Source organism: Rhyacophila brunnea, unplaced genomic scaffold, assembly GCF_057557595.1.
Source record: "Rhyacophila brunnea isolate RB1 unplaced genomic scaffold, BYU_Rbru_1.0 scaffold_3, whole genome shotgun sequence".
NCBI lineage: Eukaryota > Metazoa > Arthropoda > Insecta > Trichoptera > Rhyacophilidae > Rhyacophila > Rhyacophila brunnea.
The window spans coordinates 50,127,169-50,144,697 of record NW_028232965.1 but is presented as its reverse complement, the minus strand read 5'-3'; the positions used below and the strand labels follow the sequence as shown (position 1 = coordinate 50,144,697).

Genomic DNA, 17,529 nt, shown 5'->3' with positions numbered 1-17,529 from the left:
ACATAATATACCCACATTAACGAGAAGTTCATAAAATTTGACAGAAAATAAGTAATACTTGAGAGTGTTGCCGAGCGAGGAAAGCGATGCAATAGACTTTACATAAGCGAAGCTGGAAATAAAAACTGCAACATTAATCAATTTCGTCCTGTCTTATCCATGCGCACTACAAGAAATCGCATTTGCGCATATTCAAGGTTAAATTATGATGTTACTGTTCTTCTTTTTTCTTTCGACCATATCCGATCCTAATAGGATCATATGGGCCTCCACAGAGTGGACGTTTGTATTAAGGGGGGACATGCTCGTCGAAGGTCAAAATTGAGTTTTTATTGTATTTTCAAACCATGATCCTGGACACTCCTTAAACGTTGTAGATGATCTATTTATATAATTTTGAAGCCTTATTATCCTTTATAGTTATTTTAAACATTTGATGACTGCATGAAGTATTTTTGTTACATAAAATAGTATTCTTTTAAACCTCTCGCTCTAATGTTTTAGAATATAGTCATATTTCGGTACAGAACTGTGCAGTGGTGTTAAGATTTTTTACATTTATTAATTTTTAAACGCATTTATAAAACCATTAGTATAATTTATTACGAGATAATTTTTGTAAATTATTCACGATAAAAAATTATTTTGATAATCTCTGTGATCCCAAATTTGACAAGAATTAGGCATTTTATTATTTAAAAAATCGGCAAGATTAACACATTTGAAGATGAATCTAAAGATATTTATTATAAGCTATGTCTTTGACCATTCAAGTGTGATAAAAATCTTATGAATAATGATTGCTTTATAATAATTATTGACCTAAGAATAAGGTAGTGTTTTTTTGAAATACGCCATTTCTTTTGTCATTCTCTAGTGGTTAAGCTACAACATACGGCCGTAGCCATAAAATGACGAACTATAATTAAAGTAGGGAGTAAAATTATGTTAACGCGCGTGTTTGAACATGTACCTAACCGAATTTATTTTTATTTTTTTTTAAACGGTACATGTTCAAACACGCGCGTCAATATCATTTTACTCCCTACTTCAATTATAGTTTGTCAATTTATGGCTACGGCCGTATGTTGTAGCTTAACCACTGGGGAATGACAAAAGAAATGGCGTATTTCAAAAAAACACTACCTTATTCTTAGGTCAATAATTATTATAAAGCAATCATTATTCATAAGATGTTTATCACACTTGAATGGTCAAAGACATAGCTTATAATAAATATCTTTAGAATTGTCTTGAAATGTGTTAATCTTGCCGATTTTTTGAATAATAAAATGCCTAATTCTTGTCAAATTTGGGATCACAGAGATTATCAATATAATTTTTTATCGTGAATATTTTACAAAAATTATCTCGTAATAAATTATGCTAATGGTTTTATAAATGCGTTTAAAAATTAATAAATGTAAAAAATCTTAACACCACTGCACAGTTATGTACCGAAATATGACTATATTCTAAAACATTAGAGCGAGAGGTTTAAAAGAATACTATTTTATGTAACAAAAATACTTCATGCAGTCATCAAATGTTTAAAACAACTATAAAGGATAATAAGGCTTCAAAATTATATAAATAGATCATCTACAACGTTTAAGGAGTGTCCAGGATCATGGTTTGAATATACAATAAAAACTCAATTTTGACCTTCGACGAGCATGTCCCCCCTTAACAGATTTTTGCTTTCACGAGAAATGGATATTAGCCACTTGCTCAACCTAGTATGTAGGTCCATACTCTGACTCCAAACACAAATTGGAAAAACAATATGCCAGACCCATGACTCGAACCATGGACCCACGACATTATAAGCCGACGCGTAAACCGCTCGGCCATCACGAGCGACTATTCTTACACTTTTGTTATTATTGAGAGTGATAACTTCTAACACCGAGGAGAGGAAAAATCAACATGCTATTTACCCTATCACAGGCATCCTTTATCGATTGCAATGCAATGCATTCTAAATAGTTCCCTCGCTTTCTGGGCTCTAAATATTTTCCCTGAGAAAGGGCCCTGTCGAGTGAGGGGCCGGTGAGTTGAATCAATTCTGGTGTAGCTCGGCTGAACTCGTTGGGGAAATCTGTGACCACCTTTTCCACGACGCATTCCCATAGAGGACCTAATACTACCACTGGCCTATGAGCGGGATCTGAAATAAAACAATGATTTTATATACATAAAGGTATACGGCCGCAACCACATCCTATAACCAAAATAACAAATTTATAACGCTATATATATGTAGGGTAAAATAAGGAATCAAGGGTCAGGGACATAGATATGTGCATAAAAGAGCAGAGATTTTAAAAATTTCATTTGAATGTCAGATTTTGTCTAGTTACGAGTCTTGATTGGGTAGTTTTCGACAATGGCTCCCCCATCTCATTCTTCAAATAAGTTTGTAGGTCTGTAATGGAGTTTTTACCTACTTTATTGTATTAATTTATTATATAAGTTAGAGTTAAGAGTGTTCATTGTCAGTGTGTTTGCCTTTGGTAAGTATACACTGCGCCTGAAGATGCCAAAAGGCGAAACCCGGGTCGCAAAAAACCACTCAAATGGAATACTATATTATACTAACACAAAACTTAAATCCATCAGAACATAACATCACTGTTCTGGCAAAAAACACTAATTCGAAAAAATTACATATTACAGTTAGTACCAAAATGTTCCTTATTTCAAGCTTTACCGTCTGGAAACCTTCTTAATAAATAAACAGTCTTTATTTTAAAGTCATCCTTTTTACGATTACTTAATAAACTCACATGATAGACCATTATTTCATACATTTTAACAACTTCAAAGTCAAATTACTCAAAACTAGTATTCTCCAGTTAGTGTGTTCTGCCAGAACAGAGACGATAATATTATTTACTAAACAATTTCTTCTACGGGTCCCATTGGGTGTCGTATTTTTTTCTACAAAATGATTTTTTCTAGTGTGTGCATGAGATGTTTTCAAATTATGTATATTCATATTATTTACATCAAAAATATTCAAATGTGTCGGATGAAAATATAACAATTGTTTTTAACTTACAATGCAACCTCTCTACCCTTTGATATGAACAGAGAGGAAGATCTTCATTGAGATTGCCAGAGTCGCTCCACCAACCCAGATTAGTGTTAGAGAAAGACGCCAATTCTTTGGGGTCCCGGTCCTTTTTGCGGCGGAAAAAAGATCTGCGAGTCGGCGTGTAACCCCGCCTGCTTTGATTTTGTCCACTCTCTGTGCCTTCTAGTGACCCAACAGAACGACGTAGCAACTCTTCGACTCTGCAAGAATACAAGAAATATTCGTTAAATGTGATGTGAAATGAACTCACCACTACAGTGCTATTACTGTCACACGAAATTTTGGACTAATAACCAGGCAGCCTAATGAAATCTTTGTATCTTGAAACACTTGATGGCGATTTCTGAACATTTACACTATTGTTTTATTTTATACAATACATATTATATTGGGAGTTACAACAGTCAATTTATTTACATTTTTTATTTTACACCCTTGCTTTGATTACTCATTTCAGCACGTCTATTCTTTATACAAGACTGCTTTCGGCTGCTGCGTCAGCTATCTAGGGTAGGTTTGTATCGTATTACAATAAGTTAGTTGTAATCGTTACAATAAGTGCTATGTTTTAACAGCACCTCTCTTGGCTATGCTAAATTTTAGAGCGAGATAGACAGTTTTGACTGTTTAGACGGCTAACTTATCATAATTGTTACAATAAGTGTTAATGCTTCGAAAATAGAATAAATGCGCTGAACTGTTTTTTTGATTTTACCAAAGTTGTCCAATCTACTTCCATATAGAGCCTTCTGTAATTTTAGTTTTTTTTTTTTAAATCTAAGACATTTAAGAGTTTGTATAAAGAGTAGTGGAAGAGTACTTTTTGCCTCAATTACATTTTTAGGCTCCATCTCTATACAAGAAGGTTTTCTTCCACATTCTGTTAAACAATACACACTTACTAAAAAGTTTTTTATGTTACTCACTGCCAACTAACTGAACCAATACAAGATATTTGTATCGCAATGGGGCCCTGTAAAATAAACCTCGAAACTTGTTACAAATAAACCAAAAATGCGAATTCACTTGTGACTAATTTAATCATATTCAATATCAGCTTCGCTTTCATACAGAACAACTGTCTCTTTTATAGAACGGTTTTTTTTTCAACCTAAGGTCCCATTTCTAGGCAGTTTTTAAAGAAAAAAGTTCATAGGTAACAAAAACGTGATTTCAGTGCATGTTTCCATTTCAGGAGCCAAGCCTTTAGCCTATCAATCTAGTATTTGGGAGGTCTTGTGTCTTTACCATGTTCTTTCTTTCTGATCCATTTTGGAATATTTGAATAATGGCTGGCTTATGGCTGTCATCAGGGGTGTATTTTTGAACGTCGCTGTAAATAAATGTGAATTATTTTCTAGACTGTGGTTGTCCCATAAATGACCTATTCAGCAAATATATTGCATATTAATTTAGATGACAGTATAACAACATAATCTAAATCAAGCAACAAAGCAAAAAAATGTAATAGCCTAAATTTTTTTTTTTCCCGATCATAATATGGGCCTCCACAGAATGGAGGTTTGTATCAACAGATTTTGTTTTTACGCGAAATGGATGTCAGCCACTTGCTCAACCTATTAGGTCCACTTTAAGTGAAGTGCAGGTAACCCTCGTTCATGACATTTGCAAACTGCCAGGATTCATTATAATGAGTGGGCATGATTCCACATAGGCGTAGGATGAACTTGTTTGAAAGTTATTGTCCAATATTATAATATTAAGTCAACCAAGTATACAATTACAAGGTACAAGTAGGGTAAAATATGTAAATTCTGTTTAGTAATTTGGAAGAAATGTTATTTTTTTCAGTTTATCGCAAAGTTATATTACTTTTAATTTTCGTATGACGTTTATTTTGTAATTAGTTTATTAAAAAAGCATTGTCATATTATGTTAAATTGTTTTGTTTTTCAAATCTCCTGTTGATCGCGATATTTCATTTATCGCGGCTATGTCCAAAACGCATTCCCCCGCGAGGGTTACCTGTACATATCATTTAAGAAAACATAAAACGGGGATTATCTGTTGTGCAAAAACATTGGTAGATCTACGCAATATTGCAGATTCAGATGGTATGACCATAGTGCTGGAAAACAACCCACTTCTGCTCACTTTTAACTCTATGGTTCAAAAATCCAACCCCTAGAAGCGGGTACAATGAAATAGAATGTATCCATACTTGAATTTGCTGGGTATAGTTCCCCACTGCTGCTTGTTTCCCTTTTGGTCGAGCTGCCAGGCTCTCCAGAGGCCTGGTGCACCGTTGAAGAGGGTATTATCCACAAAGATGACTTCGTCTCTTCGGAACCAGAGCGAGTAGGCGTCGAACTGGGGATCCACTCCGCTCGAGCCCAGATTGAGGCTTCGGTCAAAGCCCGCTCTAACAAAGAAGGCGTCTCCCGGCTTGTCTTTTATTTCATGGTACCGTTGCAAATCCAGCCTGGCCAAAACGCTTACCTGGGATAAACATAAATAAAATATCAATTTATTGTAATTGAACTGGTATTTATGTAATAAAACTTCATTAATTCAAACATGTGTGAATACATTTTACTATTTTTCAAGAGAGTACTATTGAACATGTTGGCTGCCCTCTTAGTCCAGTGCACAAGGCATTAGCCTTTCATTTGGGGGCTCTGGGTTCAATTCTTGGGTAGGTCACAATACATTAAATTTATATGATTTTCTTTGGGTATTTCACTACACCACTATCATTGGGCCACATTGCCCGTTGTAGTGTTAAAAGTAATTGATAAAAAAAACTACATCAATTAAAAAATCAAAAGTATATTATTAGATGGAAAGAATCTGAGTAAACTTTCGTTTCCATTAAATTATGACTCGCAATATAATTATGACATTAATGAAACCTAATATTACCTTATCGGCGGGTTTGGCCAGTTCCAACGCAGCCTGCTCAGCGGTGGCACGGCGCAAATCGGCGCTGTTGTACTCCAGGATCTGATCACCGGTGCGGAGGCCGGCATCGTAGGCAGGAGAGTCCATGCGGACACTGTGAACAAAAATGCCGACAGCATTGCCCCCGACCAGGCTGATGCCAAGGTCGGAGCTCTTGCGCATCTCAATGAGTAGGAAACGGGGCTCGGAGGGCTCCTCGGCAGCGGGTGGACGGCGATCGGGATCAGTGTCAGGTAACGGGGGTTCAGATCGCAAGGAACGCTGGGGGCCAGGAGAGTTGCGAGGGGTGGGGGAGCCAGAAGCAGAACCCTCGTCAGCGGAGGGTTCGTCGGAGGAGCCGGCGGCACCATCTGGCTCACTATATTTGTCGGGGCTGTACTGTACAAGCATAGTGATAGAGTTCCCGCACTGGCGCAGCACGTTGGCGGCCAACTTGTAGGTAGCAGAACGCATGTTGATGCCGCACACCTCTAGCAGCTGGTCACCCACCTGCAGCCCCACCTGGCTGGCCAGCGAGTGCTCGTTGACGGTGGAGACGAAGACCCCACCGCTCTCAGGCGGGCATGAGATCTGTATACCCAACGGCTGCTGGCTTTTGTCAATGTGCACTCGACGCAGCTCGCCCGGAAGGGGCCGGTGCCAGCCGAAGCCGCAATACTCGGGCGCCGAGTTTCGGGTATTGGCGTGCGGAAGACGCTTGGCTCGCGCACCCCGCCCGGGGCTCAGAACTTCAACGTGGAACGTGGGCATGGGCGAGCCCCTCTCGGAGCCGCGTTCGATAGAGCCGGTACTCACCTTGCCCGCCGAGTTTTTTGAAGTCACACTCGGGTTGGAGGGGATCCTGAATCTTTGATTTTCTTTCTTCCGCGGGAACGTCCCACCCTCGTAGCCGCGGTGGTAATGGTCCCCCGATGGGTTCCCGCGGGGGGCGCGCGCACCTGCCTGGATCTCCGACGCATTGTGGGAATGGGAACCGAAGGCCGCACACTCATACCCTGCGCCGATGCTTTCTCCGGACCGGCTCTGAGTCATAGGTGGGGCAGGCCCAGAGGGGTTAGGGTACCTGACAGGGGGCAGGTGGTGGGGGTGCGGATTCACATACGGGGGAACCGCCCGGTACAGCTGTGACTGGATCCGGGAATGAGAGGGCAGGGTACCTGCTAGGCCGGACACGGGACCACCCGGCTGGCCATCAGGCCCGAGACTCTCACTGTCCGATGGATACTTGCTGACTGTCTTCGAGGAGGACTTTTTCGGCGTATAGTAGTCGGGGTGCTTGAGTGAGAACTCAAAGGAGGTGAGATTTTTGGAGAGAGAGGGTACGGGGGCCGTGAACTCTAGAGATCCGGGGCCTTTCCCGGAGTTCCCCATGAAGTCAAGCGAGTCGGGGCTCTTCCCGTCGGCTACGGCCTGGTAGTCCAGGGAATCGTCGGAGGGATTCAGATTCCGGCTGAGACGGTCAGGGACAATATCGCGCTCAGCGAAGTCAGGCATGCCGCGCTTCTCCTTGTCCGAGCTCCTGGGCTTCTCAAAGTTGACGAAATTGGAGGGGCCGTACTGGGCACGACCCGACAGGGAGGGCTTGGGAAAATGCATCCGCAAGCCGGAAGGATCGGGTGCGGACTCGATGGATTTGTAGACGGAGTGGCGTGAGGGGGTGGAGGCTTGGGCTAGAGGGAGAGGGAGGTGGCTGAGGGGGATGGGGTTGGAGTTCCTGTTGCACCACTGCTGCTCTGACTGCTGCAGTTTGGTAGGTGGACTAAGAAGGACGGAGAGGGCGGGCCTCTCCTTTTTGGAGCGGGGCTGCACGATGGTGCCGGTGGGGTTCTGCTGGAAGATCACATTGGATCTGGCCCTGGGCCACGTGCCTCCGTTATTTTTTGCCGATTCACTCGCACTCTGAGATGAGTTGTCTTTACTGCGACGCTTTGACCGTTTTAGAACTCCGCCACCTGAAGACTCTTTACTGCCTGGAAACACAAAAATACAAACAATTTATTTATTGAAACTCCAAACTGCTATCGATTTAGTATAAGTAATGAACAAAAAATGCTTTATGAAGCTTCAATCGAATTTTTAATACAATATAATATCTCATTTACTCATGCACTAAATGTAATTCCACCTGAGAATTAATATTCATACATAATCGTATATTAATCTGTCTCTATTATGCATTAGTTACTGAGATAATGTATTCAAGTATGCTGTATTATGAAGTGTGATGTTGATAGACAAAAAAAATGTATGTAATTAAACTCAATCACAGTTTGACTTACTTGTTTTTCCATGATAGCTATCTATAACTGAATCCAATTCAGCAATAGCATCACTCTCTGGCACAGCACTTTGCTGAAATACATACATAAACAAATTAATGAAGAAACATACATCAAACCTGCCATATACTGTATTAGTCTTAATATTATAATGCAATCTATACTCATACTTTGGATAGGGAACATTCTGCAAAATCACTTTGCTGGAATACAAATAGTTTATTTGATAAAAAAAATATTTTTCTACTTTCATGACAAAAATATCAAAGATCAATAGATCTATAGTACGACAACATCTTTTTGGCTACGTGTTAAAACTGTGAACTAACATGCTCCGCCCATTTTTACCCGGAATTCCATTATAAACTAACAAGCTCCTCCCATTTAGTAGACAGCAGCGCCTAGAAGCGTAGCCAAGAAGATGTTGTCGTACAATAGATGGCAACACTTTCAACCGCATCATCTAAATTCTAAATGATCCACGCCTCAGCTAGGCATATTACTAAATGGAAGAACATGTTGGGAGAGGCGTGGTAGGTAAGTAGGTAATGATTTTAACTTAAATGCATTTTACATAAACATAATTTAGGATATAAAACATCACATTATATTTGGGCATTATAATAATAAGTATATTATGACAAAGCATTGAAAACTTGAACATACTCGGTTTTGTTTATCTTTGGATTTGCTTCTTCCTGTAACAGCTTCAATTTTACCCAGAATCATGTCCCACGTCCCTGCAAATTAGGTGAAAAAAAAAATTATTACCACTTGAAATCCAAGCAGAGTATAATATGGGCATCCACAGAGTTAAGGGTATAATAACGGACTTTTGACGAGGAATGGATGCCAACCATTCGCCCAAGCAAATGAGTCTTTATTCTGGATTAAATATATATTGAAATAACATGTGACTTTTGCTAGACGCAGAGATTGAACGGGTACCCACGATTTCAAATATGGGTACTCTGGCACTAGTTCACCATCGGAAAACTTCACATTAAAATGTCATTATATAAGGTGTCTATTTTGAAAACCGATATGTCTGCAAATCAATACTTATGGTAACATTTTTGTGCGTCAAACACAACTGGTTAATTTGAGTCGCTTAGTTGCTAAACCCGCTCTGGAGGTATTTTTGAGTTTCGAGTATAACACGAAAAACTGTTTCGTGCATTTACGATGATGTTAATGCTAGTAGTGGTGATGTTTGGATAAAAATCATGGTTTGAATCGCGACATATGATTGTTCAGCTATGTAGAGCGGATTTAGTAACCGCTTTGTTATTCATCCTACAGCAGATTTGGCGACTCAAGTCAATGTTCATTTTGATTTTTTGACAAAACAGAGCGGAATTTAAAACTCGCACCTCGATTGGCTGGTAGACCTATCAATATTGCACATACGTACATTCAAAACTAATTTATTGAAAAATCGCCCAGAGCAGGTTTGGCGACTAAGCGACTCATTTATACATTAGCTTCTTTTTTCCATTGACTTGGATTTTCAATTCCATTAGCTGAGAAACCCTTTTTTGAAAGAAAAAAAAATATATATATTTATTAAAAAATGTATATCTATGTACACCTATTTATTTGTATTATTTTAAATAATCAGTTTATGCAAGCCGCTACGTTTTTTTTTTTTTTTTTTCCATGTCCGATCCTAATCATCATATGGGCCTCCACAGAGTAGAGGTTTGTATTAACAGATTTTGTTTTTTACGAGAAATGGATGTTAGCCACTTGCTCAACCTATTAGGTCCATACCCTGACTCATGCACAAATTGAAAAACAATATGTCTACTTGCCAGACCCAGGATTCGAACCTGGGACCCTCGATACTATAGGCCAACGCTTAAGCCGCGCAGCCATCAAGGGGTTAATAACCATACACATAATTTACTTAGTATTCACCTTAAATGGATTTAATTCAGGATCATTCACTAGAAGTATTTAAAGAATCTATTATGTATACCTCTCTCGTGGTTTCCGGATGTCGAATGGCTCTTTTCATGTGATTTGGTTGGGTTGCCAGTAGTCACTTTATACACGTATCGCCTGTCAAAATCCCCCATTGGGCTCTCAAAATGGTGTGAGGCGGCAACCTTCTGTTCTCCGCCCGGATGAATATACTGACAGAAAGGGTCTTCTGTCTGTGAGCATCTGTTCACCATCTTGCCCGTGTGATGGGATATTGAATAGGAGTTTTTTGACAATGATTCTTTCACAGGGGAAAATCTATTAAATAATAATAAAAAAAATGTTTTATTACAATATATTAAATTTCCGTTAACACCATATGACAATAAAAATGCCGTCTCCATCGAAGAAACATTTTTCTATTTTTTGTGGGTTCATTTCAATGATATTAATATGGACGAAGCATCTAGAAAAAAAAATGACACTCACTTTTTTTGTCGGGTCTGCCGAATGGCATAATCTGTTCTGATGCCATTACAATAAAGGTGACATTGCTATGAATTCCCGAAACTTTTTGCCAAGTCTGCCAAATGGTTCGGTTCGAACAGGTTCGCTCAAACGAACATTGATACTAGAAACACTGTTCTAACGCCGTTACAATAAAGGTGATATTGCTATAAATTCCCGATGCGTGATATCCAATGACATTAATATGGACGAAGCATCTAGAAAATAAAATGACACTCACTTTGTGTCGGGTCTGCCGGATGGCGAAATTCATATTTTAATATCGGTATCCTACGCTCAAATGAACATTCTGCTTGCAAGCGGTCTGGCGACACCGCTGGGTCTGCCCATACAAAATTTCTGACTGTCAGGTTTCGACTCCACTGTTATTATTGTGTTACAAAATGCCAATGTGCCTAGTTAAAAATTGTAAAAAAAATCTACTAAACACTCCAAGAAAGATGGGATATCACTTTTCATGTGTTAGTATTATTTATTATTTATAAAATGCCATTTAAAGATAATGTTTATTCAACGCAATTGAATGACAGAAACCATTGGACAGTCGCCTGTGATACGCTGGGCTCACTTGCGTCTAATCTCCGAGAAGTCGTAAGTAACCGAGAATCTGTTTCTAACGCAATGAGTCATGACACTAATACGCCATTACAATAAAGGTTATATTACTATAAATTCTCGAAGCTTGTATCGCATAATGGAAATGGATACGTCATATGGTCACGTGACATCTACCTATACATCTGTGAATGACTTTCATGCACAATTTCTGAAGTGAACTGTATGAAGTGAGTTGTCCATTTAATATGTCATTGGTGATATCGCATAATGGATATTGCGTGACGTCTACCTATGCACGTGCAAATGTCACTATGGGCGAATTTACTTGTAGCTACTGTACTGAGTGCGTCGTCCATTAATAATGTCATTGGTTCATTTGCAATTAATTATTCTATACTACCTAATTTTCATGTTTCCAACAAACTTAATATCACTTAATTCATTCACTTAATATCACTTATAATTCTGAAATCTACAGAATACCCAATAAAAGAACCTACATTGGTATTGGATATTGCATGATGCTGTATATTGTGCAGTTTGGCATGTTTGATAGCATCATTGAGGATGATCTGATTTTCATAAATTATTTGATTTTTGTTGATGTGTCAAATTATTACTTTACTAGATTACTGTTTCATGTGTCTTGCCATTAGTAACTATATGCTTACTTATAAGGTTTGATAATTTGGACAGAAACAAGAAAAAGAATCTCCGAGTGATTCAAGGCGATTCAACAGGAGCGATCTAGCCCATTTACACGTGCATGGATTTACTGGTGGCAGTACGTATTGTCGCGACCATTAACAAAATGCAAATGTAAACATGCATTATCGTGCAAGTTACAAATACACTCATGGATAAGAAAAGTTTAGCGGCTTCTAAATTTTCATGCGATAGTTGCAACCCGCGCGACATATGCGCGTGTGCAAAGACAGTGGTGAACCTGCCGAAAAAAATACAAACTACACGTCGTAGAGCATCTTGACATTTACCGATTTTCATAACCTGTTCGAACCTATCAAATAGCACATTGGCTTGCACTTGAAGAATGAAATTGGCGAGACAGTCGCACTTGTGTGCAAACAGTTATTGTCGTGATAGTTTAATTTACACACTATTGTTCACAGTAAATCCAAGAACGTATACAAGCGCTATAAACACAATCTGCGACATCAGTCCCACCTACTTCCTGCACATGGAAAAAATGACATCTGCGCAGCTTAATGGTTAATCGATTTCATTATAACATTTTTTTTTTATCTTTATTATTTATATTATTGTATAGGTACTTTGACTTTTTCCAACGTTTTTATTAGCTTGAATTCTTGTTTGTCCGGTGGTTGTTTGTCCAGTACAAATCTTGCAATCGATTTTTAACTAACTTCCCAACTAGCTAGACATTTGAAACTTTTAGAATATATCAGAACACGATGTCAATGCATTCTTTTAATACTTTTAGCCATCTTTAAGTAGAATTGAATTCATTTTCAGTTAATTCTGTTTTGTATGGAAAGTTATTTCAGAAAAATTCGTAAAAAGTAAAAGACTATTATTGGTTGCTAAGAGGTGGTCCTAGCAATTAAATTATTAATATATACGTGCGTTACTATGGAAATCAAAATGAAATGTCAAAATGACATTTCAGTATTCTATATTTTGTTGGTTTGTTTTTTATTTACTTCATATCAAGTACAAGTTTGAGCATATTGAGCATAATTCAACAGAAAATTTAAAAACGTTGTATATAAAAAGTTAATTGAGATCTTGTAATTATATTGTATATTGTGGCACATTAACTAATCACTGTTATGCCATAATATTGATTATATGAATAAATGTACCATTAATATTACAATGGGTTTTTAATTCGACAAAAGTAATGGATTTACCTATTTGAGAGGTCACTATTTGTAGAACCACTATGTGAGATGGTTTTTAATGTCGTGATGGTAACCATATCAAAGTGCCTATCGTTTAAAATCATCATGGCGTCTACTGCACTTTTCAATCCATCCATAGACTTGTTATTTATCTGGTAAAAGAAAAAAATACATGGCATAAATAGATTCATTACACATTTGAATACGTATTGAGAAACATACAATCACATGCACAATACTTACATTTAGAACTCTATCGCCAATAGCCAGGTTTCCTTCTTTGGCTGCTAAACTTCCAGGAGATATCTTGCTAATGTAGATACCTAGATAAATATATAAAAAAATATATCAGTAACTACACAATGGTGTATACGAAAAGTGGATGAAGGTATATACTGTCGAACAAGATCTTCTTGTCAACGTGTTAAAACTGTGAATTAATAAGCCCCTCCTGTTTTTAACCGCACTTCGACTGACTGCAACGACTTCCGGTTATCGACGAGTTGTCCACGTGTTAAAACTGTGAACTAACAAGCCTCTCCTATTTAGTTAATCGCTCTTCGATTCCAGCGACTTTCGGTTGTTGCCTAAATCTTTTTGTCGGACAGTAGTAATATTTTAGTGAGCACATACATACAAACTCGACGCAACCGTATTACAACTTTATTTATGTAATTTAGTTGAAACTTAAATGCACTGGCGCACACATAGATAATGAATTATCTTTGTTAATTGAGTCAGAATTTACTTTTTGATTAGGAAAAAAGTTTAGGTATGCAACTAAATTGATAGTGGCACGCCTTACTTGTTGCTTTCAATCAAACGTCTAGGTATTACATCTTTAAATGCCAACAAACCTTGATCAAGTGTGAGGCCGTGTTCGGCAACATTAGCCCTGTTGAGTTGTGCGGTGTGGAGACATCGAGATCGGACTCTTTTCCTCTTGACTAAGAGCCGCGCCCTTCCGCCGCTGCTATTTTTTAATGTTTCCCAAACACCTCTAGCTCCCCCGATCACCCCCACACCCATACCCTCTACAATGCAGTCAGCAACCCTTTAATAAAGTATACGCTATTAGGACCTTCAGTAATTTGATGATAGCATTTATTGTTTATTTAAACATTTTAACAGAAGAGAAAATACATTGTATTATAAATGTAAATGCATTTACTTAAGTTTCCCATCAGCGACAGATCCTTTTTGAACGGACGCAACATATACTCCGTGATCATTCGGGTAACAGGGATCATCTCGACCGCCGACCAGTTCGAATCCCATGTCCCCCGTCGACGGGATTCCAATTAGATCTATTTCCAGCAATTCTGACTCCCATTCCTTCAACATTACATCAAAATATTAGGTGCGTTGCAAACGTTTCTAACCACTTGACAGATAAAATTTGACGCAATGCGCATGCACAGTAAATAAACCGGAAACAGTTTGAGATTTGACGTTTGGTTATCTGTTGCCGCAAGCATCAAGCCATTCCCTGACCGTCAGAAGTGGTTTGACGTTTCAAATCAAACCACTTCTGATGATCTGTCCAGACTGGACCTAACCTAAAAATAATATACAACTGAAATAGGTATTGACAATATTTTTTATGGATTGCAATATTGAACTTATTTTTTGCTTTATTTAATTTTTGATAATTATGTACAGTAAAACCTCGTTAATAAGAACACGGATAATTCGAAATTTTCCGTAATTCGAAATTTTAGCAAAAAAAAAGTCCCTTGAACATTATTTTCATATAAAACCATACCTTTCATTCAAATTTCGTAATTCGAAATGATTTCAGAGTCCTGGCATACAAAAATATTCAATAAATCGTAATAAAGTACACTATTTCATGAGCCAGTCATTGAAAATTGTGACAGATTTTTCTTATAACATCATAAATTACTTATTTTAAGAAGGTAATATAAATAATCCTGATATTTTATGACCCATTAACACACACGGAATCGGAAATTTCGTAGGCACATCTATGATCATAAACAAAATTAATGAAAATTAAAAAAAAAATCATTTAACATTTTGTAATTCGATTTTTTTTTCGATTTTCGGTCCCATGGAATTCGTATTAACGAGGTTTTACTGTATGTACATAATGAATGTGAAATCAATATAGCATATTACTATGAATCAATCAATACCTGTAAATCTGCATCTATAGCAGAATCTCTCGAGTGATTATGAGTAATGGGAGAGTGGTGGACTCGACACGAATTCGATTCTTCTTTTTCAAGTTCAGTTTCAAACTTTTCTTTCAGTTCTTTTAATTCTTTGGATGCTTCATTTCTTTGCTTTTTAATGTCATCGGAATCGCGAAGGGCCTCCGCCAAGTCACTCACAGCTCTATCACGCTCCTATGTGTACCGATACCATTATTAATAAAGGGAGAAAGGTCAAAACATAAAACAATTTTTAGTGTCAAAGAAACTTGAATAAATAAAAAAAATTTATCAACTAAACCAGCATTTCCCATTTGGTGGGTCGCAGAAATAATATAATTTACCACCCAAAATTTCGCATTTATCGAAATTGTTATTTTTGCTGTTTAGACATTTCTAAAAGGAATACCCCCATGCGTACAATGAAACAAGACCAACCGGTCTATTCCGACACTCTACACCTGCAAATTGATTGTCTGCGATTATCAAGGCGAAACCTCAAAGTTAGAACCAGTGTTTTTCCCAAAGTTTGAACTTATACTCATGGTGCTTTGGATGAGATTGTGCGATCCATGCGGTTACGCAGTGTATCATAGCATTTTTTTTTACATTTTTGCATTATTTTTATGTTGGAATAGACTTGCAGAATCAGTTTACAGTACTACAATAGTCAATCAGCACAGTTGAATGAGTACAGTATGTGAATCATGGTCATTATTTACATTAACTCCTATATTGATAATTAGCCAGAGACATAATTATATTATCCAAATCCATATTATGATAATATCCCTCGATATGGATAAACGACTAATGAGAAACAACGAATACGAGTACAGAGATTGAAAATGAGAAAGGTGGACCAAAGCAAAATGTTTTAATAATATAATTTAGAACAAAACAAATATTTTTCAAAGGTGTATACACAATGCATTTTGATAATATATTTTAAGCTTATTGCATACCTTTCTCAGTCTGTCACATAGTGTGCGGATGCTCTCTCTTTCTAACACGATTTTATCCCTTTCTGAGAAAGCCCAATCTCTTCTTCTTTTAGATACCTGAATAAAAATAAACATGAATGAAATTTGAATTATTTTACACATGGATAGGATCATCTAAGGAAGGTGGACAATTCACACCAATACATTCACAATACAAAAAAAAATGTTACTGGAGAAAAACCAAAAAAAAAAACACAAAAATTGTCTCTTTGTTTTCAGCTTGGGGACTTATTTGAACGTTATCGATTCTTCATTTTTTTTTAAATCAATCTTACCACTGTACATTGATTTGTCGTTTAATCACTGACATACTCTTTTCAGTTATAAATTTCACATAGACAATGAAAAATCAATGTCATAAATAAGAGGTTACTCCGGATTTTTATACTAAGTACATAATAAATGTGGTAATAATAGGTATCACAAATAATATTTTTCAATTGATCTATATAATGAAAGGAAAAAATTATGAATACCTCGGCTTCCTGGTGGGCTTCCGTCAATTCACCCTGAAGTTTGTCCAGGCTCTTCCGTAATCGGTCAAGTTCTTGATTAGCTGTCTCAAGGTTATCAACTCTTTCCTTATCCCTCGGGTTCAATACCATACCGACTAACCCTGAAAGAAACAGAATGATTGAAGACTGTCACAGTTATAAGAAAGTAAATATGTTTTAAGGCCTCAGCGGGTCTATTCTATACACAACGCGGCTATCGACGGCTAAAAAGATAAATATTATCACTTTATCATATTTATGTATTGAGGTATTATAATTGTTACGATAAGTTAGCCGTCTAAACTGTCAAAAATACCTATCTCTGTCTAAAAATTAACACAGCCAAGAGAGGGGCTGTTAAAACATAGCACTTTTTAACAGTTTAGACGGATAACTTATTGTAACAATTAACTTCTCAATGCATAAATATGATAAACTACCGTCGATAGCTGCCTTGTGTATAGAATTGCTTCGCAGGTGATGTATAAAGGTCAAAAATAAAGATTGTGAGAGCTAATTCAGTACAATATGTAGACTTTGACTTTGTAGGAAAGATGTAAATAACATCATGATGCCATGTTCGATCCTAAGAAGATCATATTATGAGCCTCCAGAATGGACGTTATATTAACAGACTTTTGTTTTTATGAGAAATGGA

The 17,529-nt window shown here is 37.4% G+C and overlaps 1 protein-coding gene across 2 annotated transcripts in view; it reads right to left on the bottom strand.

Moving 5' to 3' along the window:
* Nucleotides 1-17,529, bottom strand: part of Dlg5 (MAGUK family member discs large 5) — a 35,603-nt gene that overhangs the window by 1,297 nt on the left and 16,777 nt on the right. For both annotated transcript variants that reach the window (XM_085952947.1, XM_085952946.1), the window contains 14 exons: nucleotides 16,854-16,993; nucleotides 16,339-16,434; nucleotides 15,356-15,568; nucleotides 14,368-14,531; nucleotides 14,054-14,250; nucleotides 13,440-13,519; nucleotides 13,206-13,348; nucleotides 10,283-10,545; nucleotides 8,968-9,041; nucleotides 8,302-8,374; nucleotides 5,984-7,992; nucleotides 5,283-5,560; nucleotides 3,065-3,300; nucleotides 1,941-2,170 (listed from right to left, as the gene is read on the bottom strand). In XM_085952947.1, the coding sequence (XP_085809073.1) occupies nucleotides 1,941-2,170; nucleotides 3,065-3,300; nucleotides 5,283-5,560; nucleotides 5,984-7,992; nucleotides 8,302-8,374; nucleotides 8,968-9,041; nucleotides 10,283-10,545; nucleotides 13,206-13,348; nucleotides 13,440-13,519; nucleotides 14,054-14,250; nucleotides 14,368-14,531; nucleotides 15,356-15,568; nucleotides 16,339-16,434; nucleotides 16,854-16,993 (4,196 nt within the window). The remainder of the gene's footprint in view (nucleotides 1-1,940; nucleotides 2,171-3,064; nucleotides 3,301-5,282; nucleotides 5,561-5,983; nucleotides 7,993-8,301; nucleotides 8,375-8,967; nucleotides 9,042-10,282; nucleotides 10,546-13,205; nucleotides 13,349-13,439; nucleotides 13,520-14,053; nucleotides 14,251-14,367; nucleotides 14,532-15,355; nucleotides 15,569-16,338; nucleotides 16,435-16,853; nucleotides 16,994-17,529) is intronic.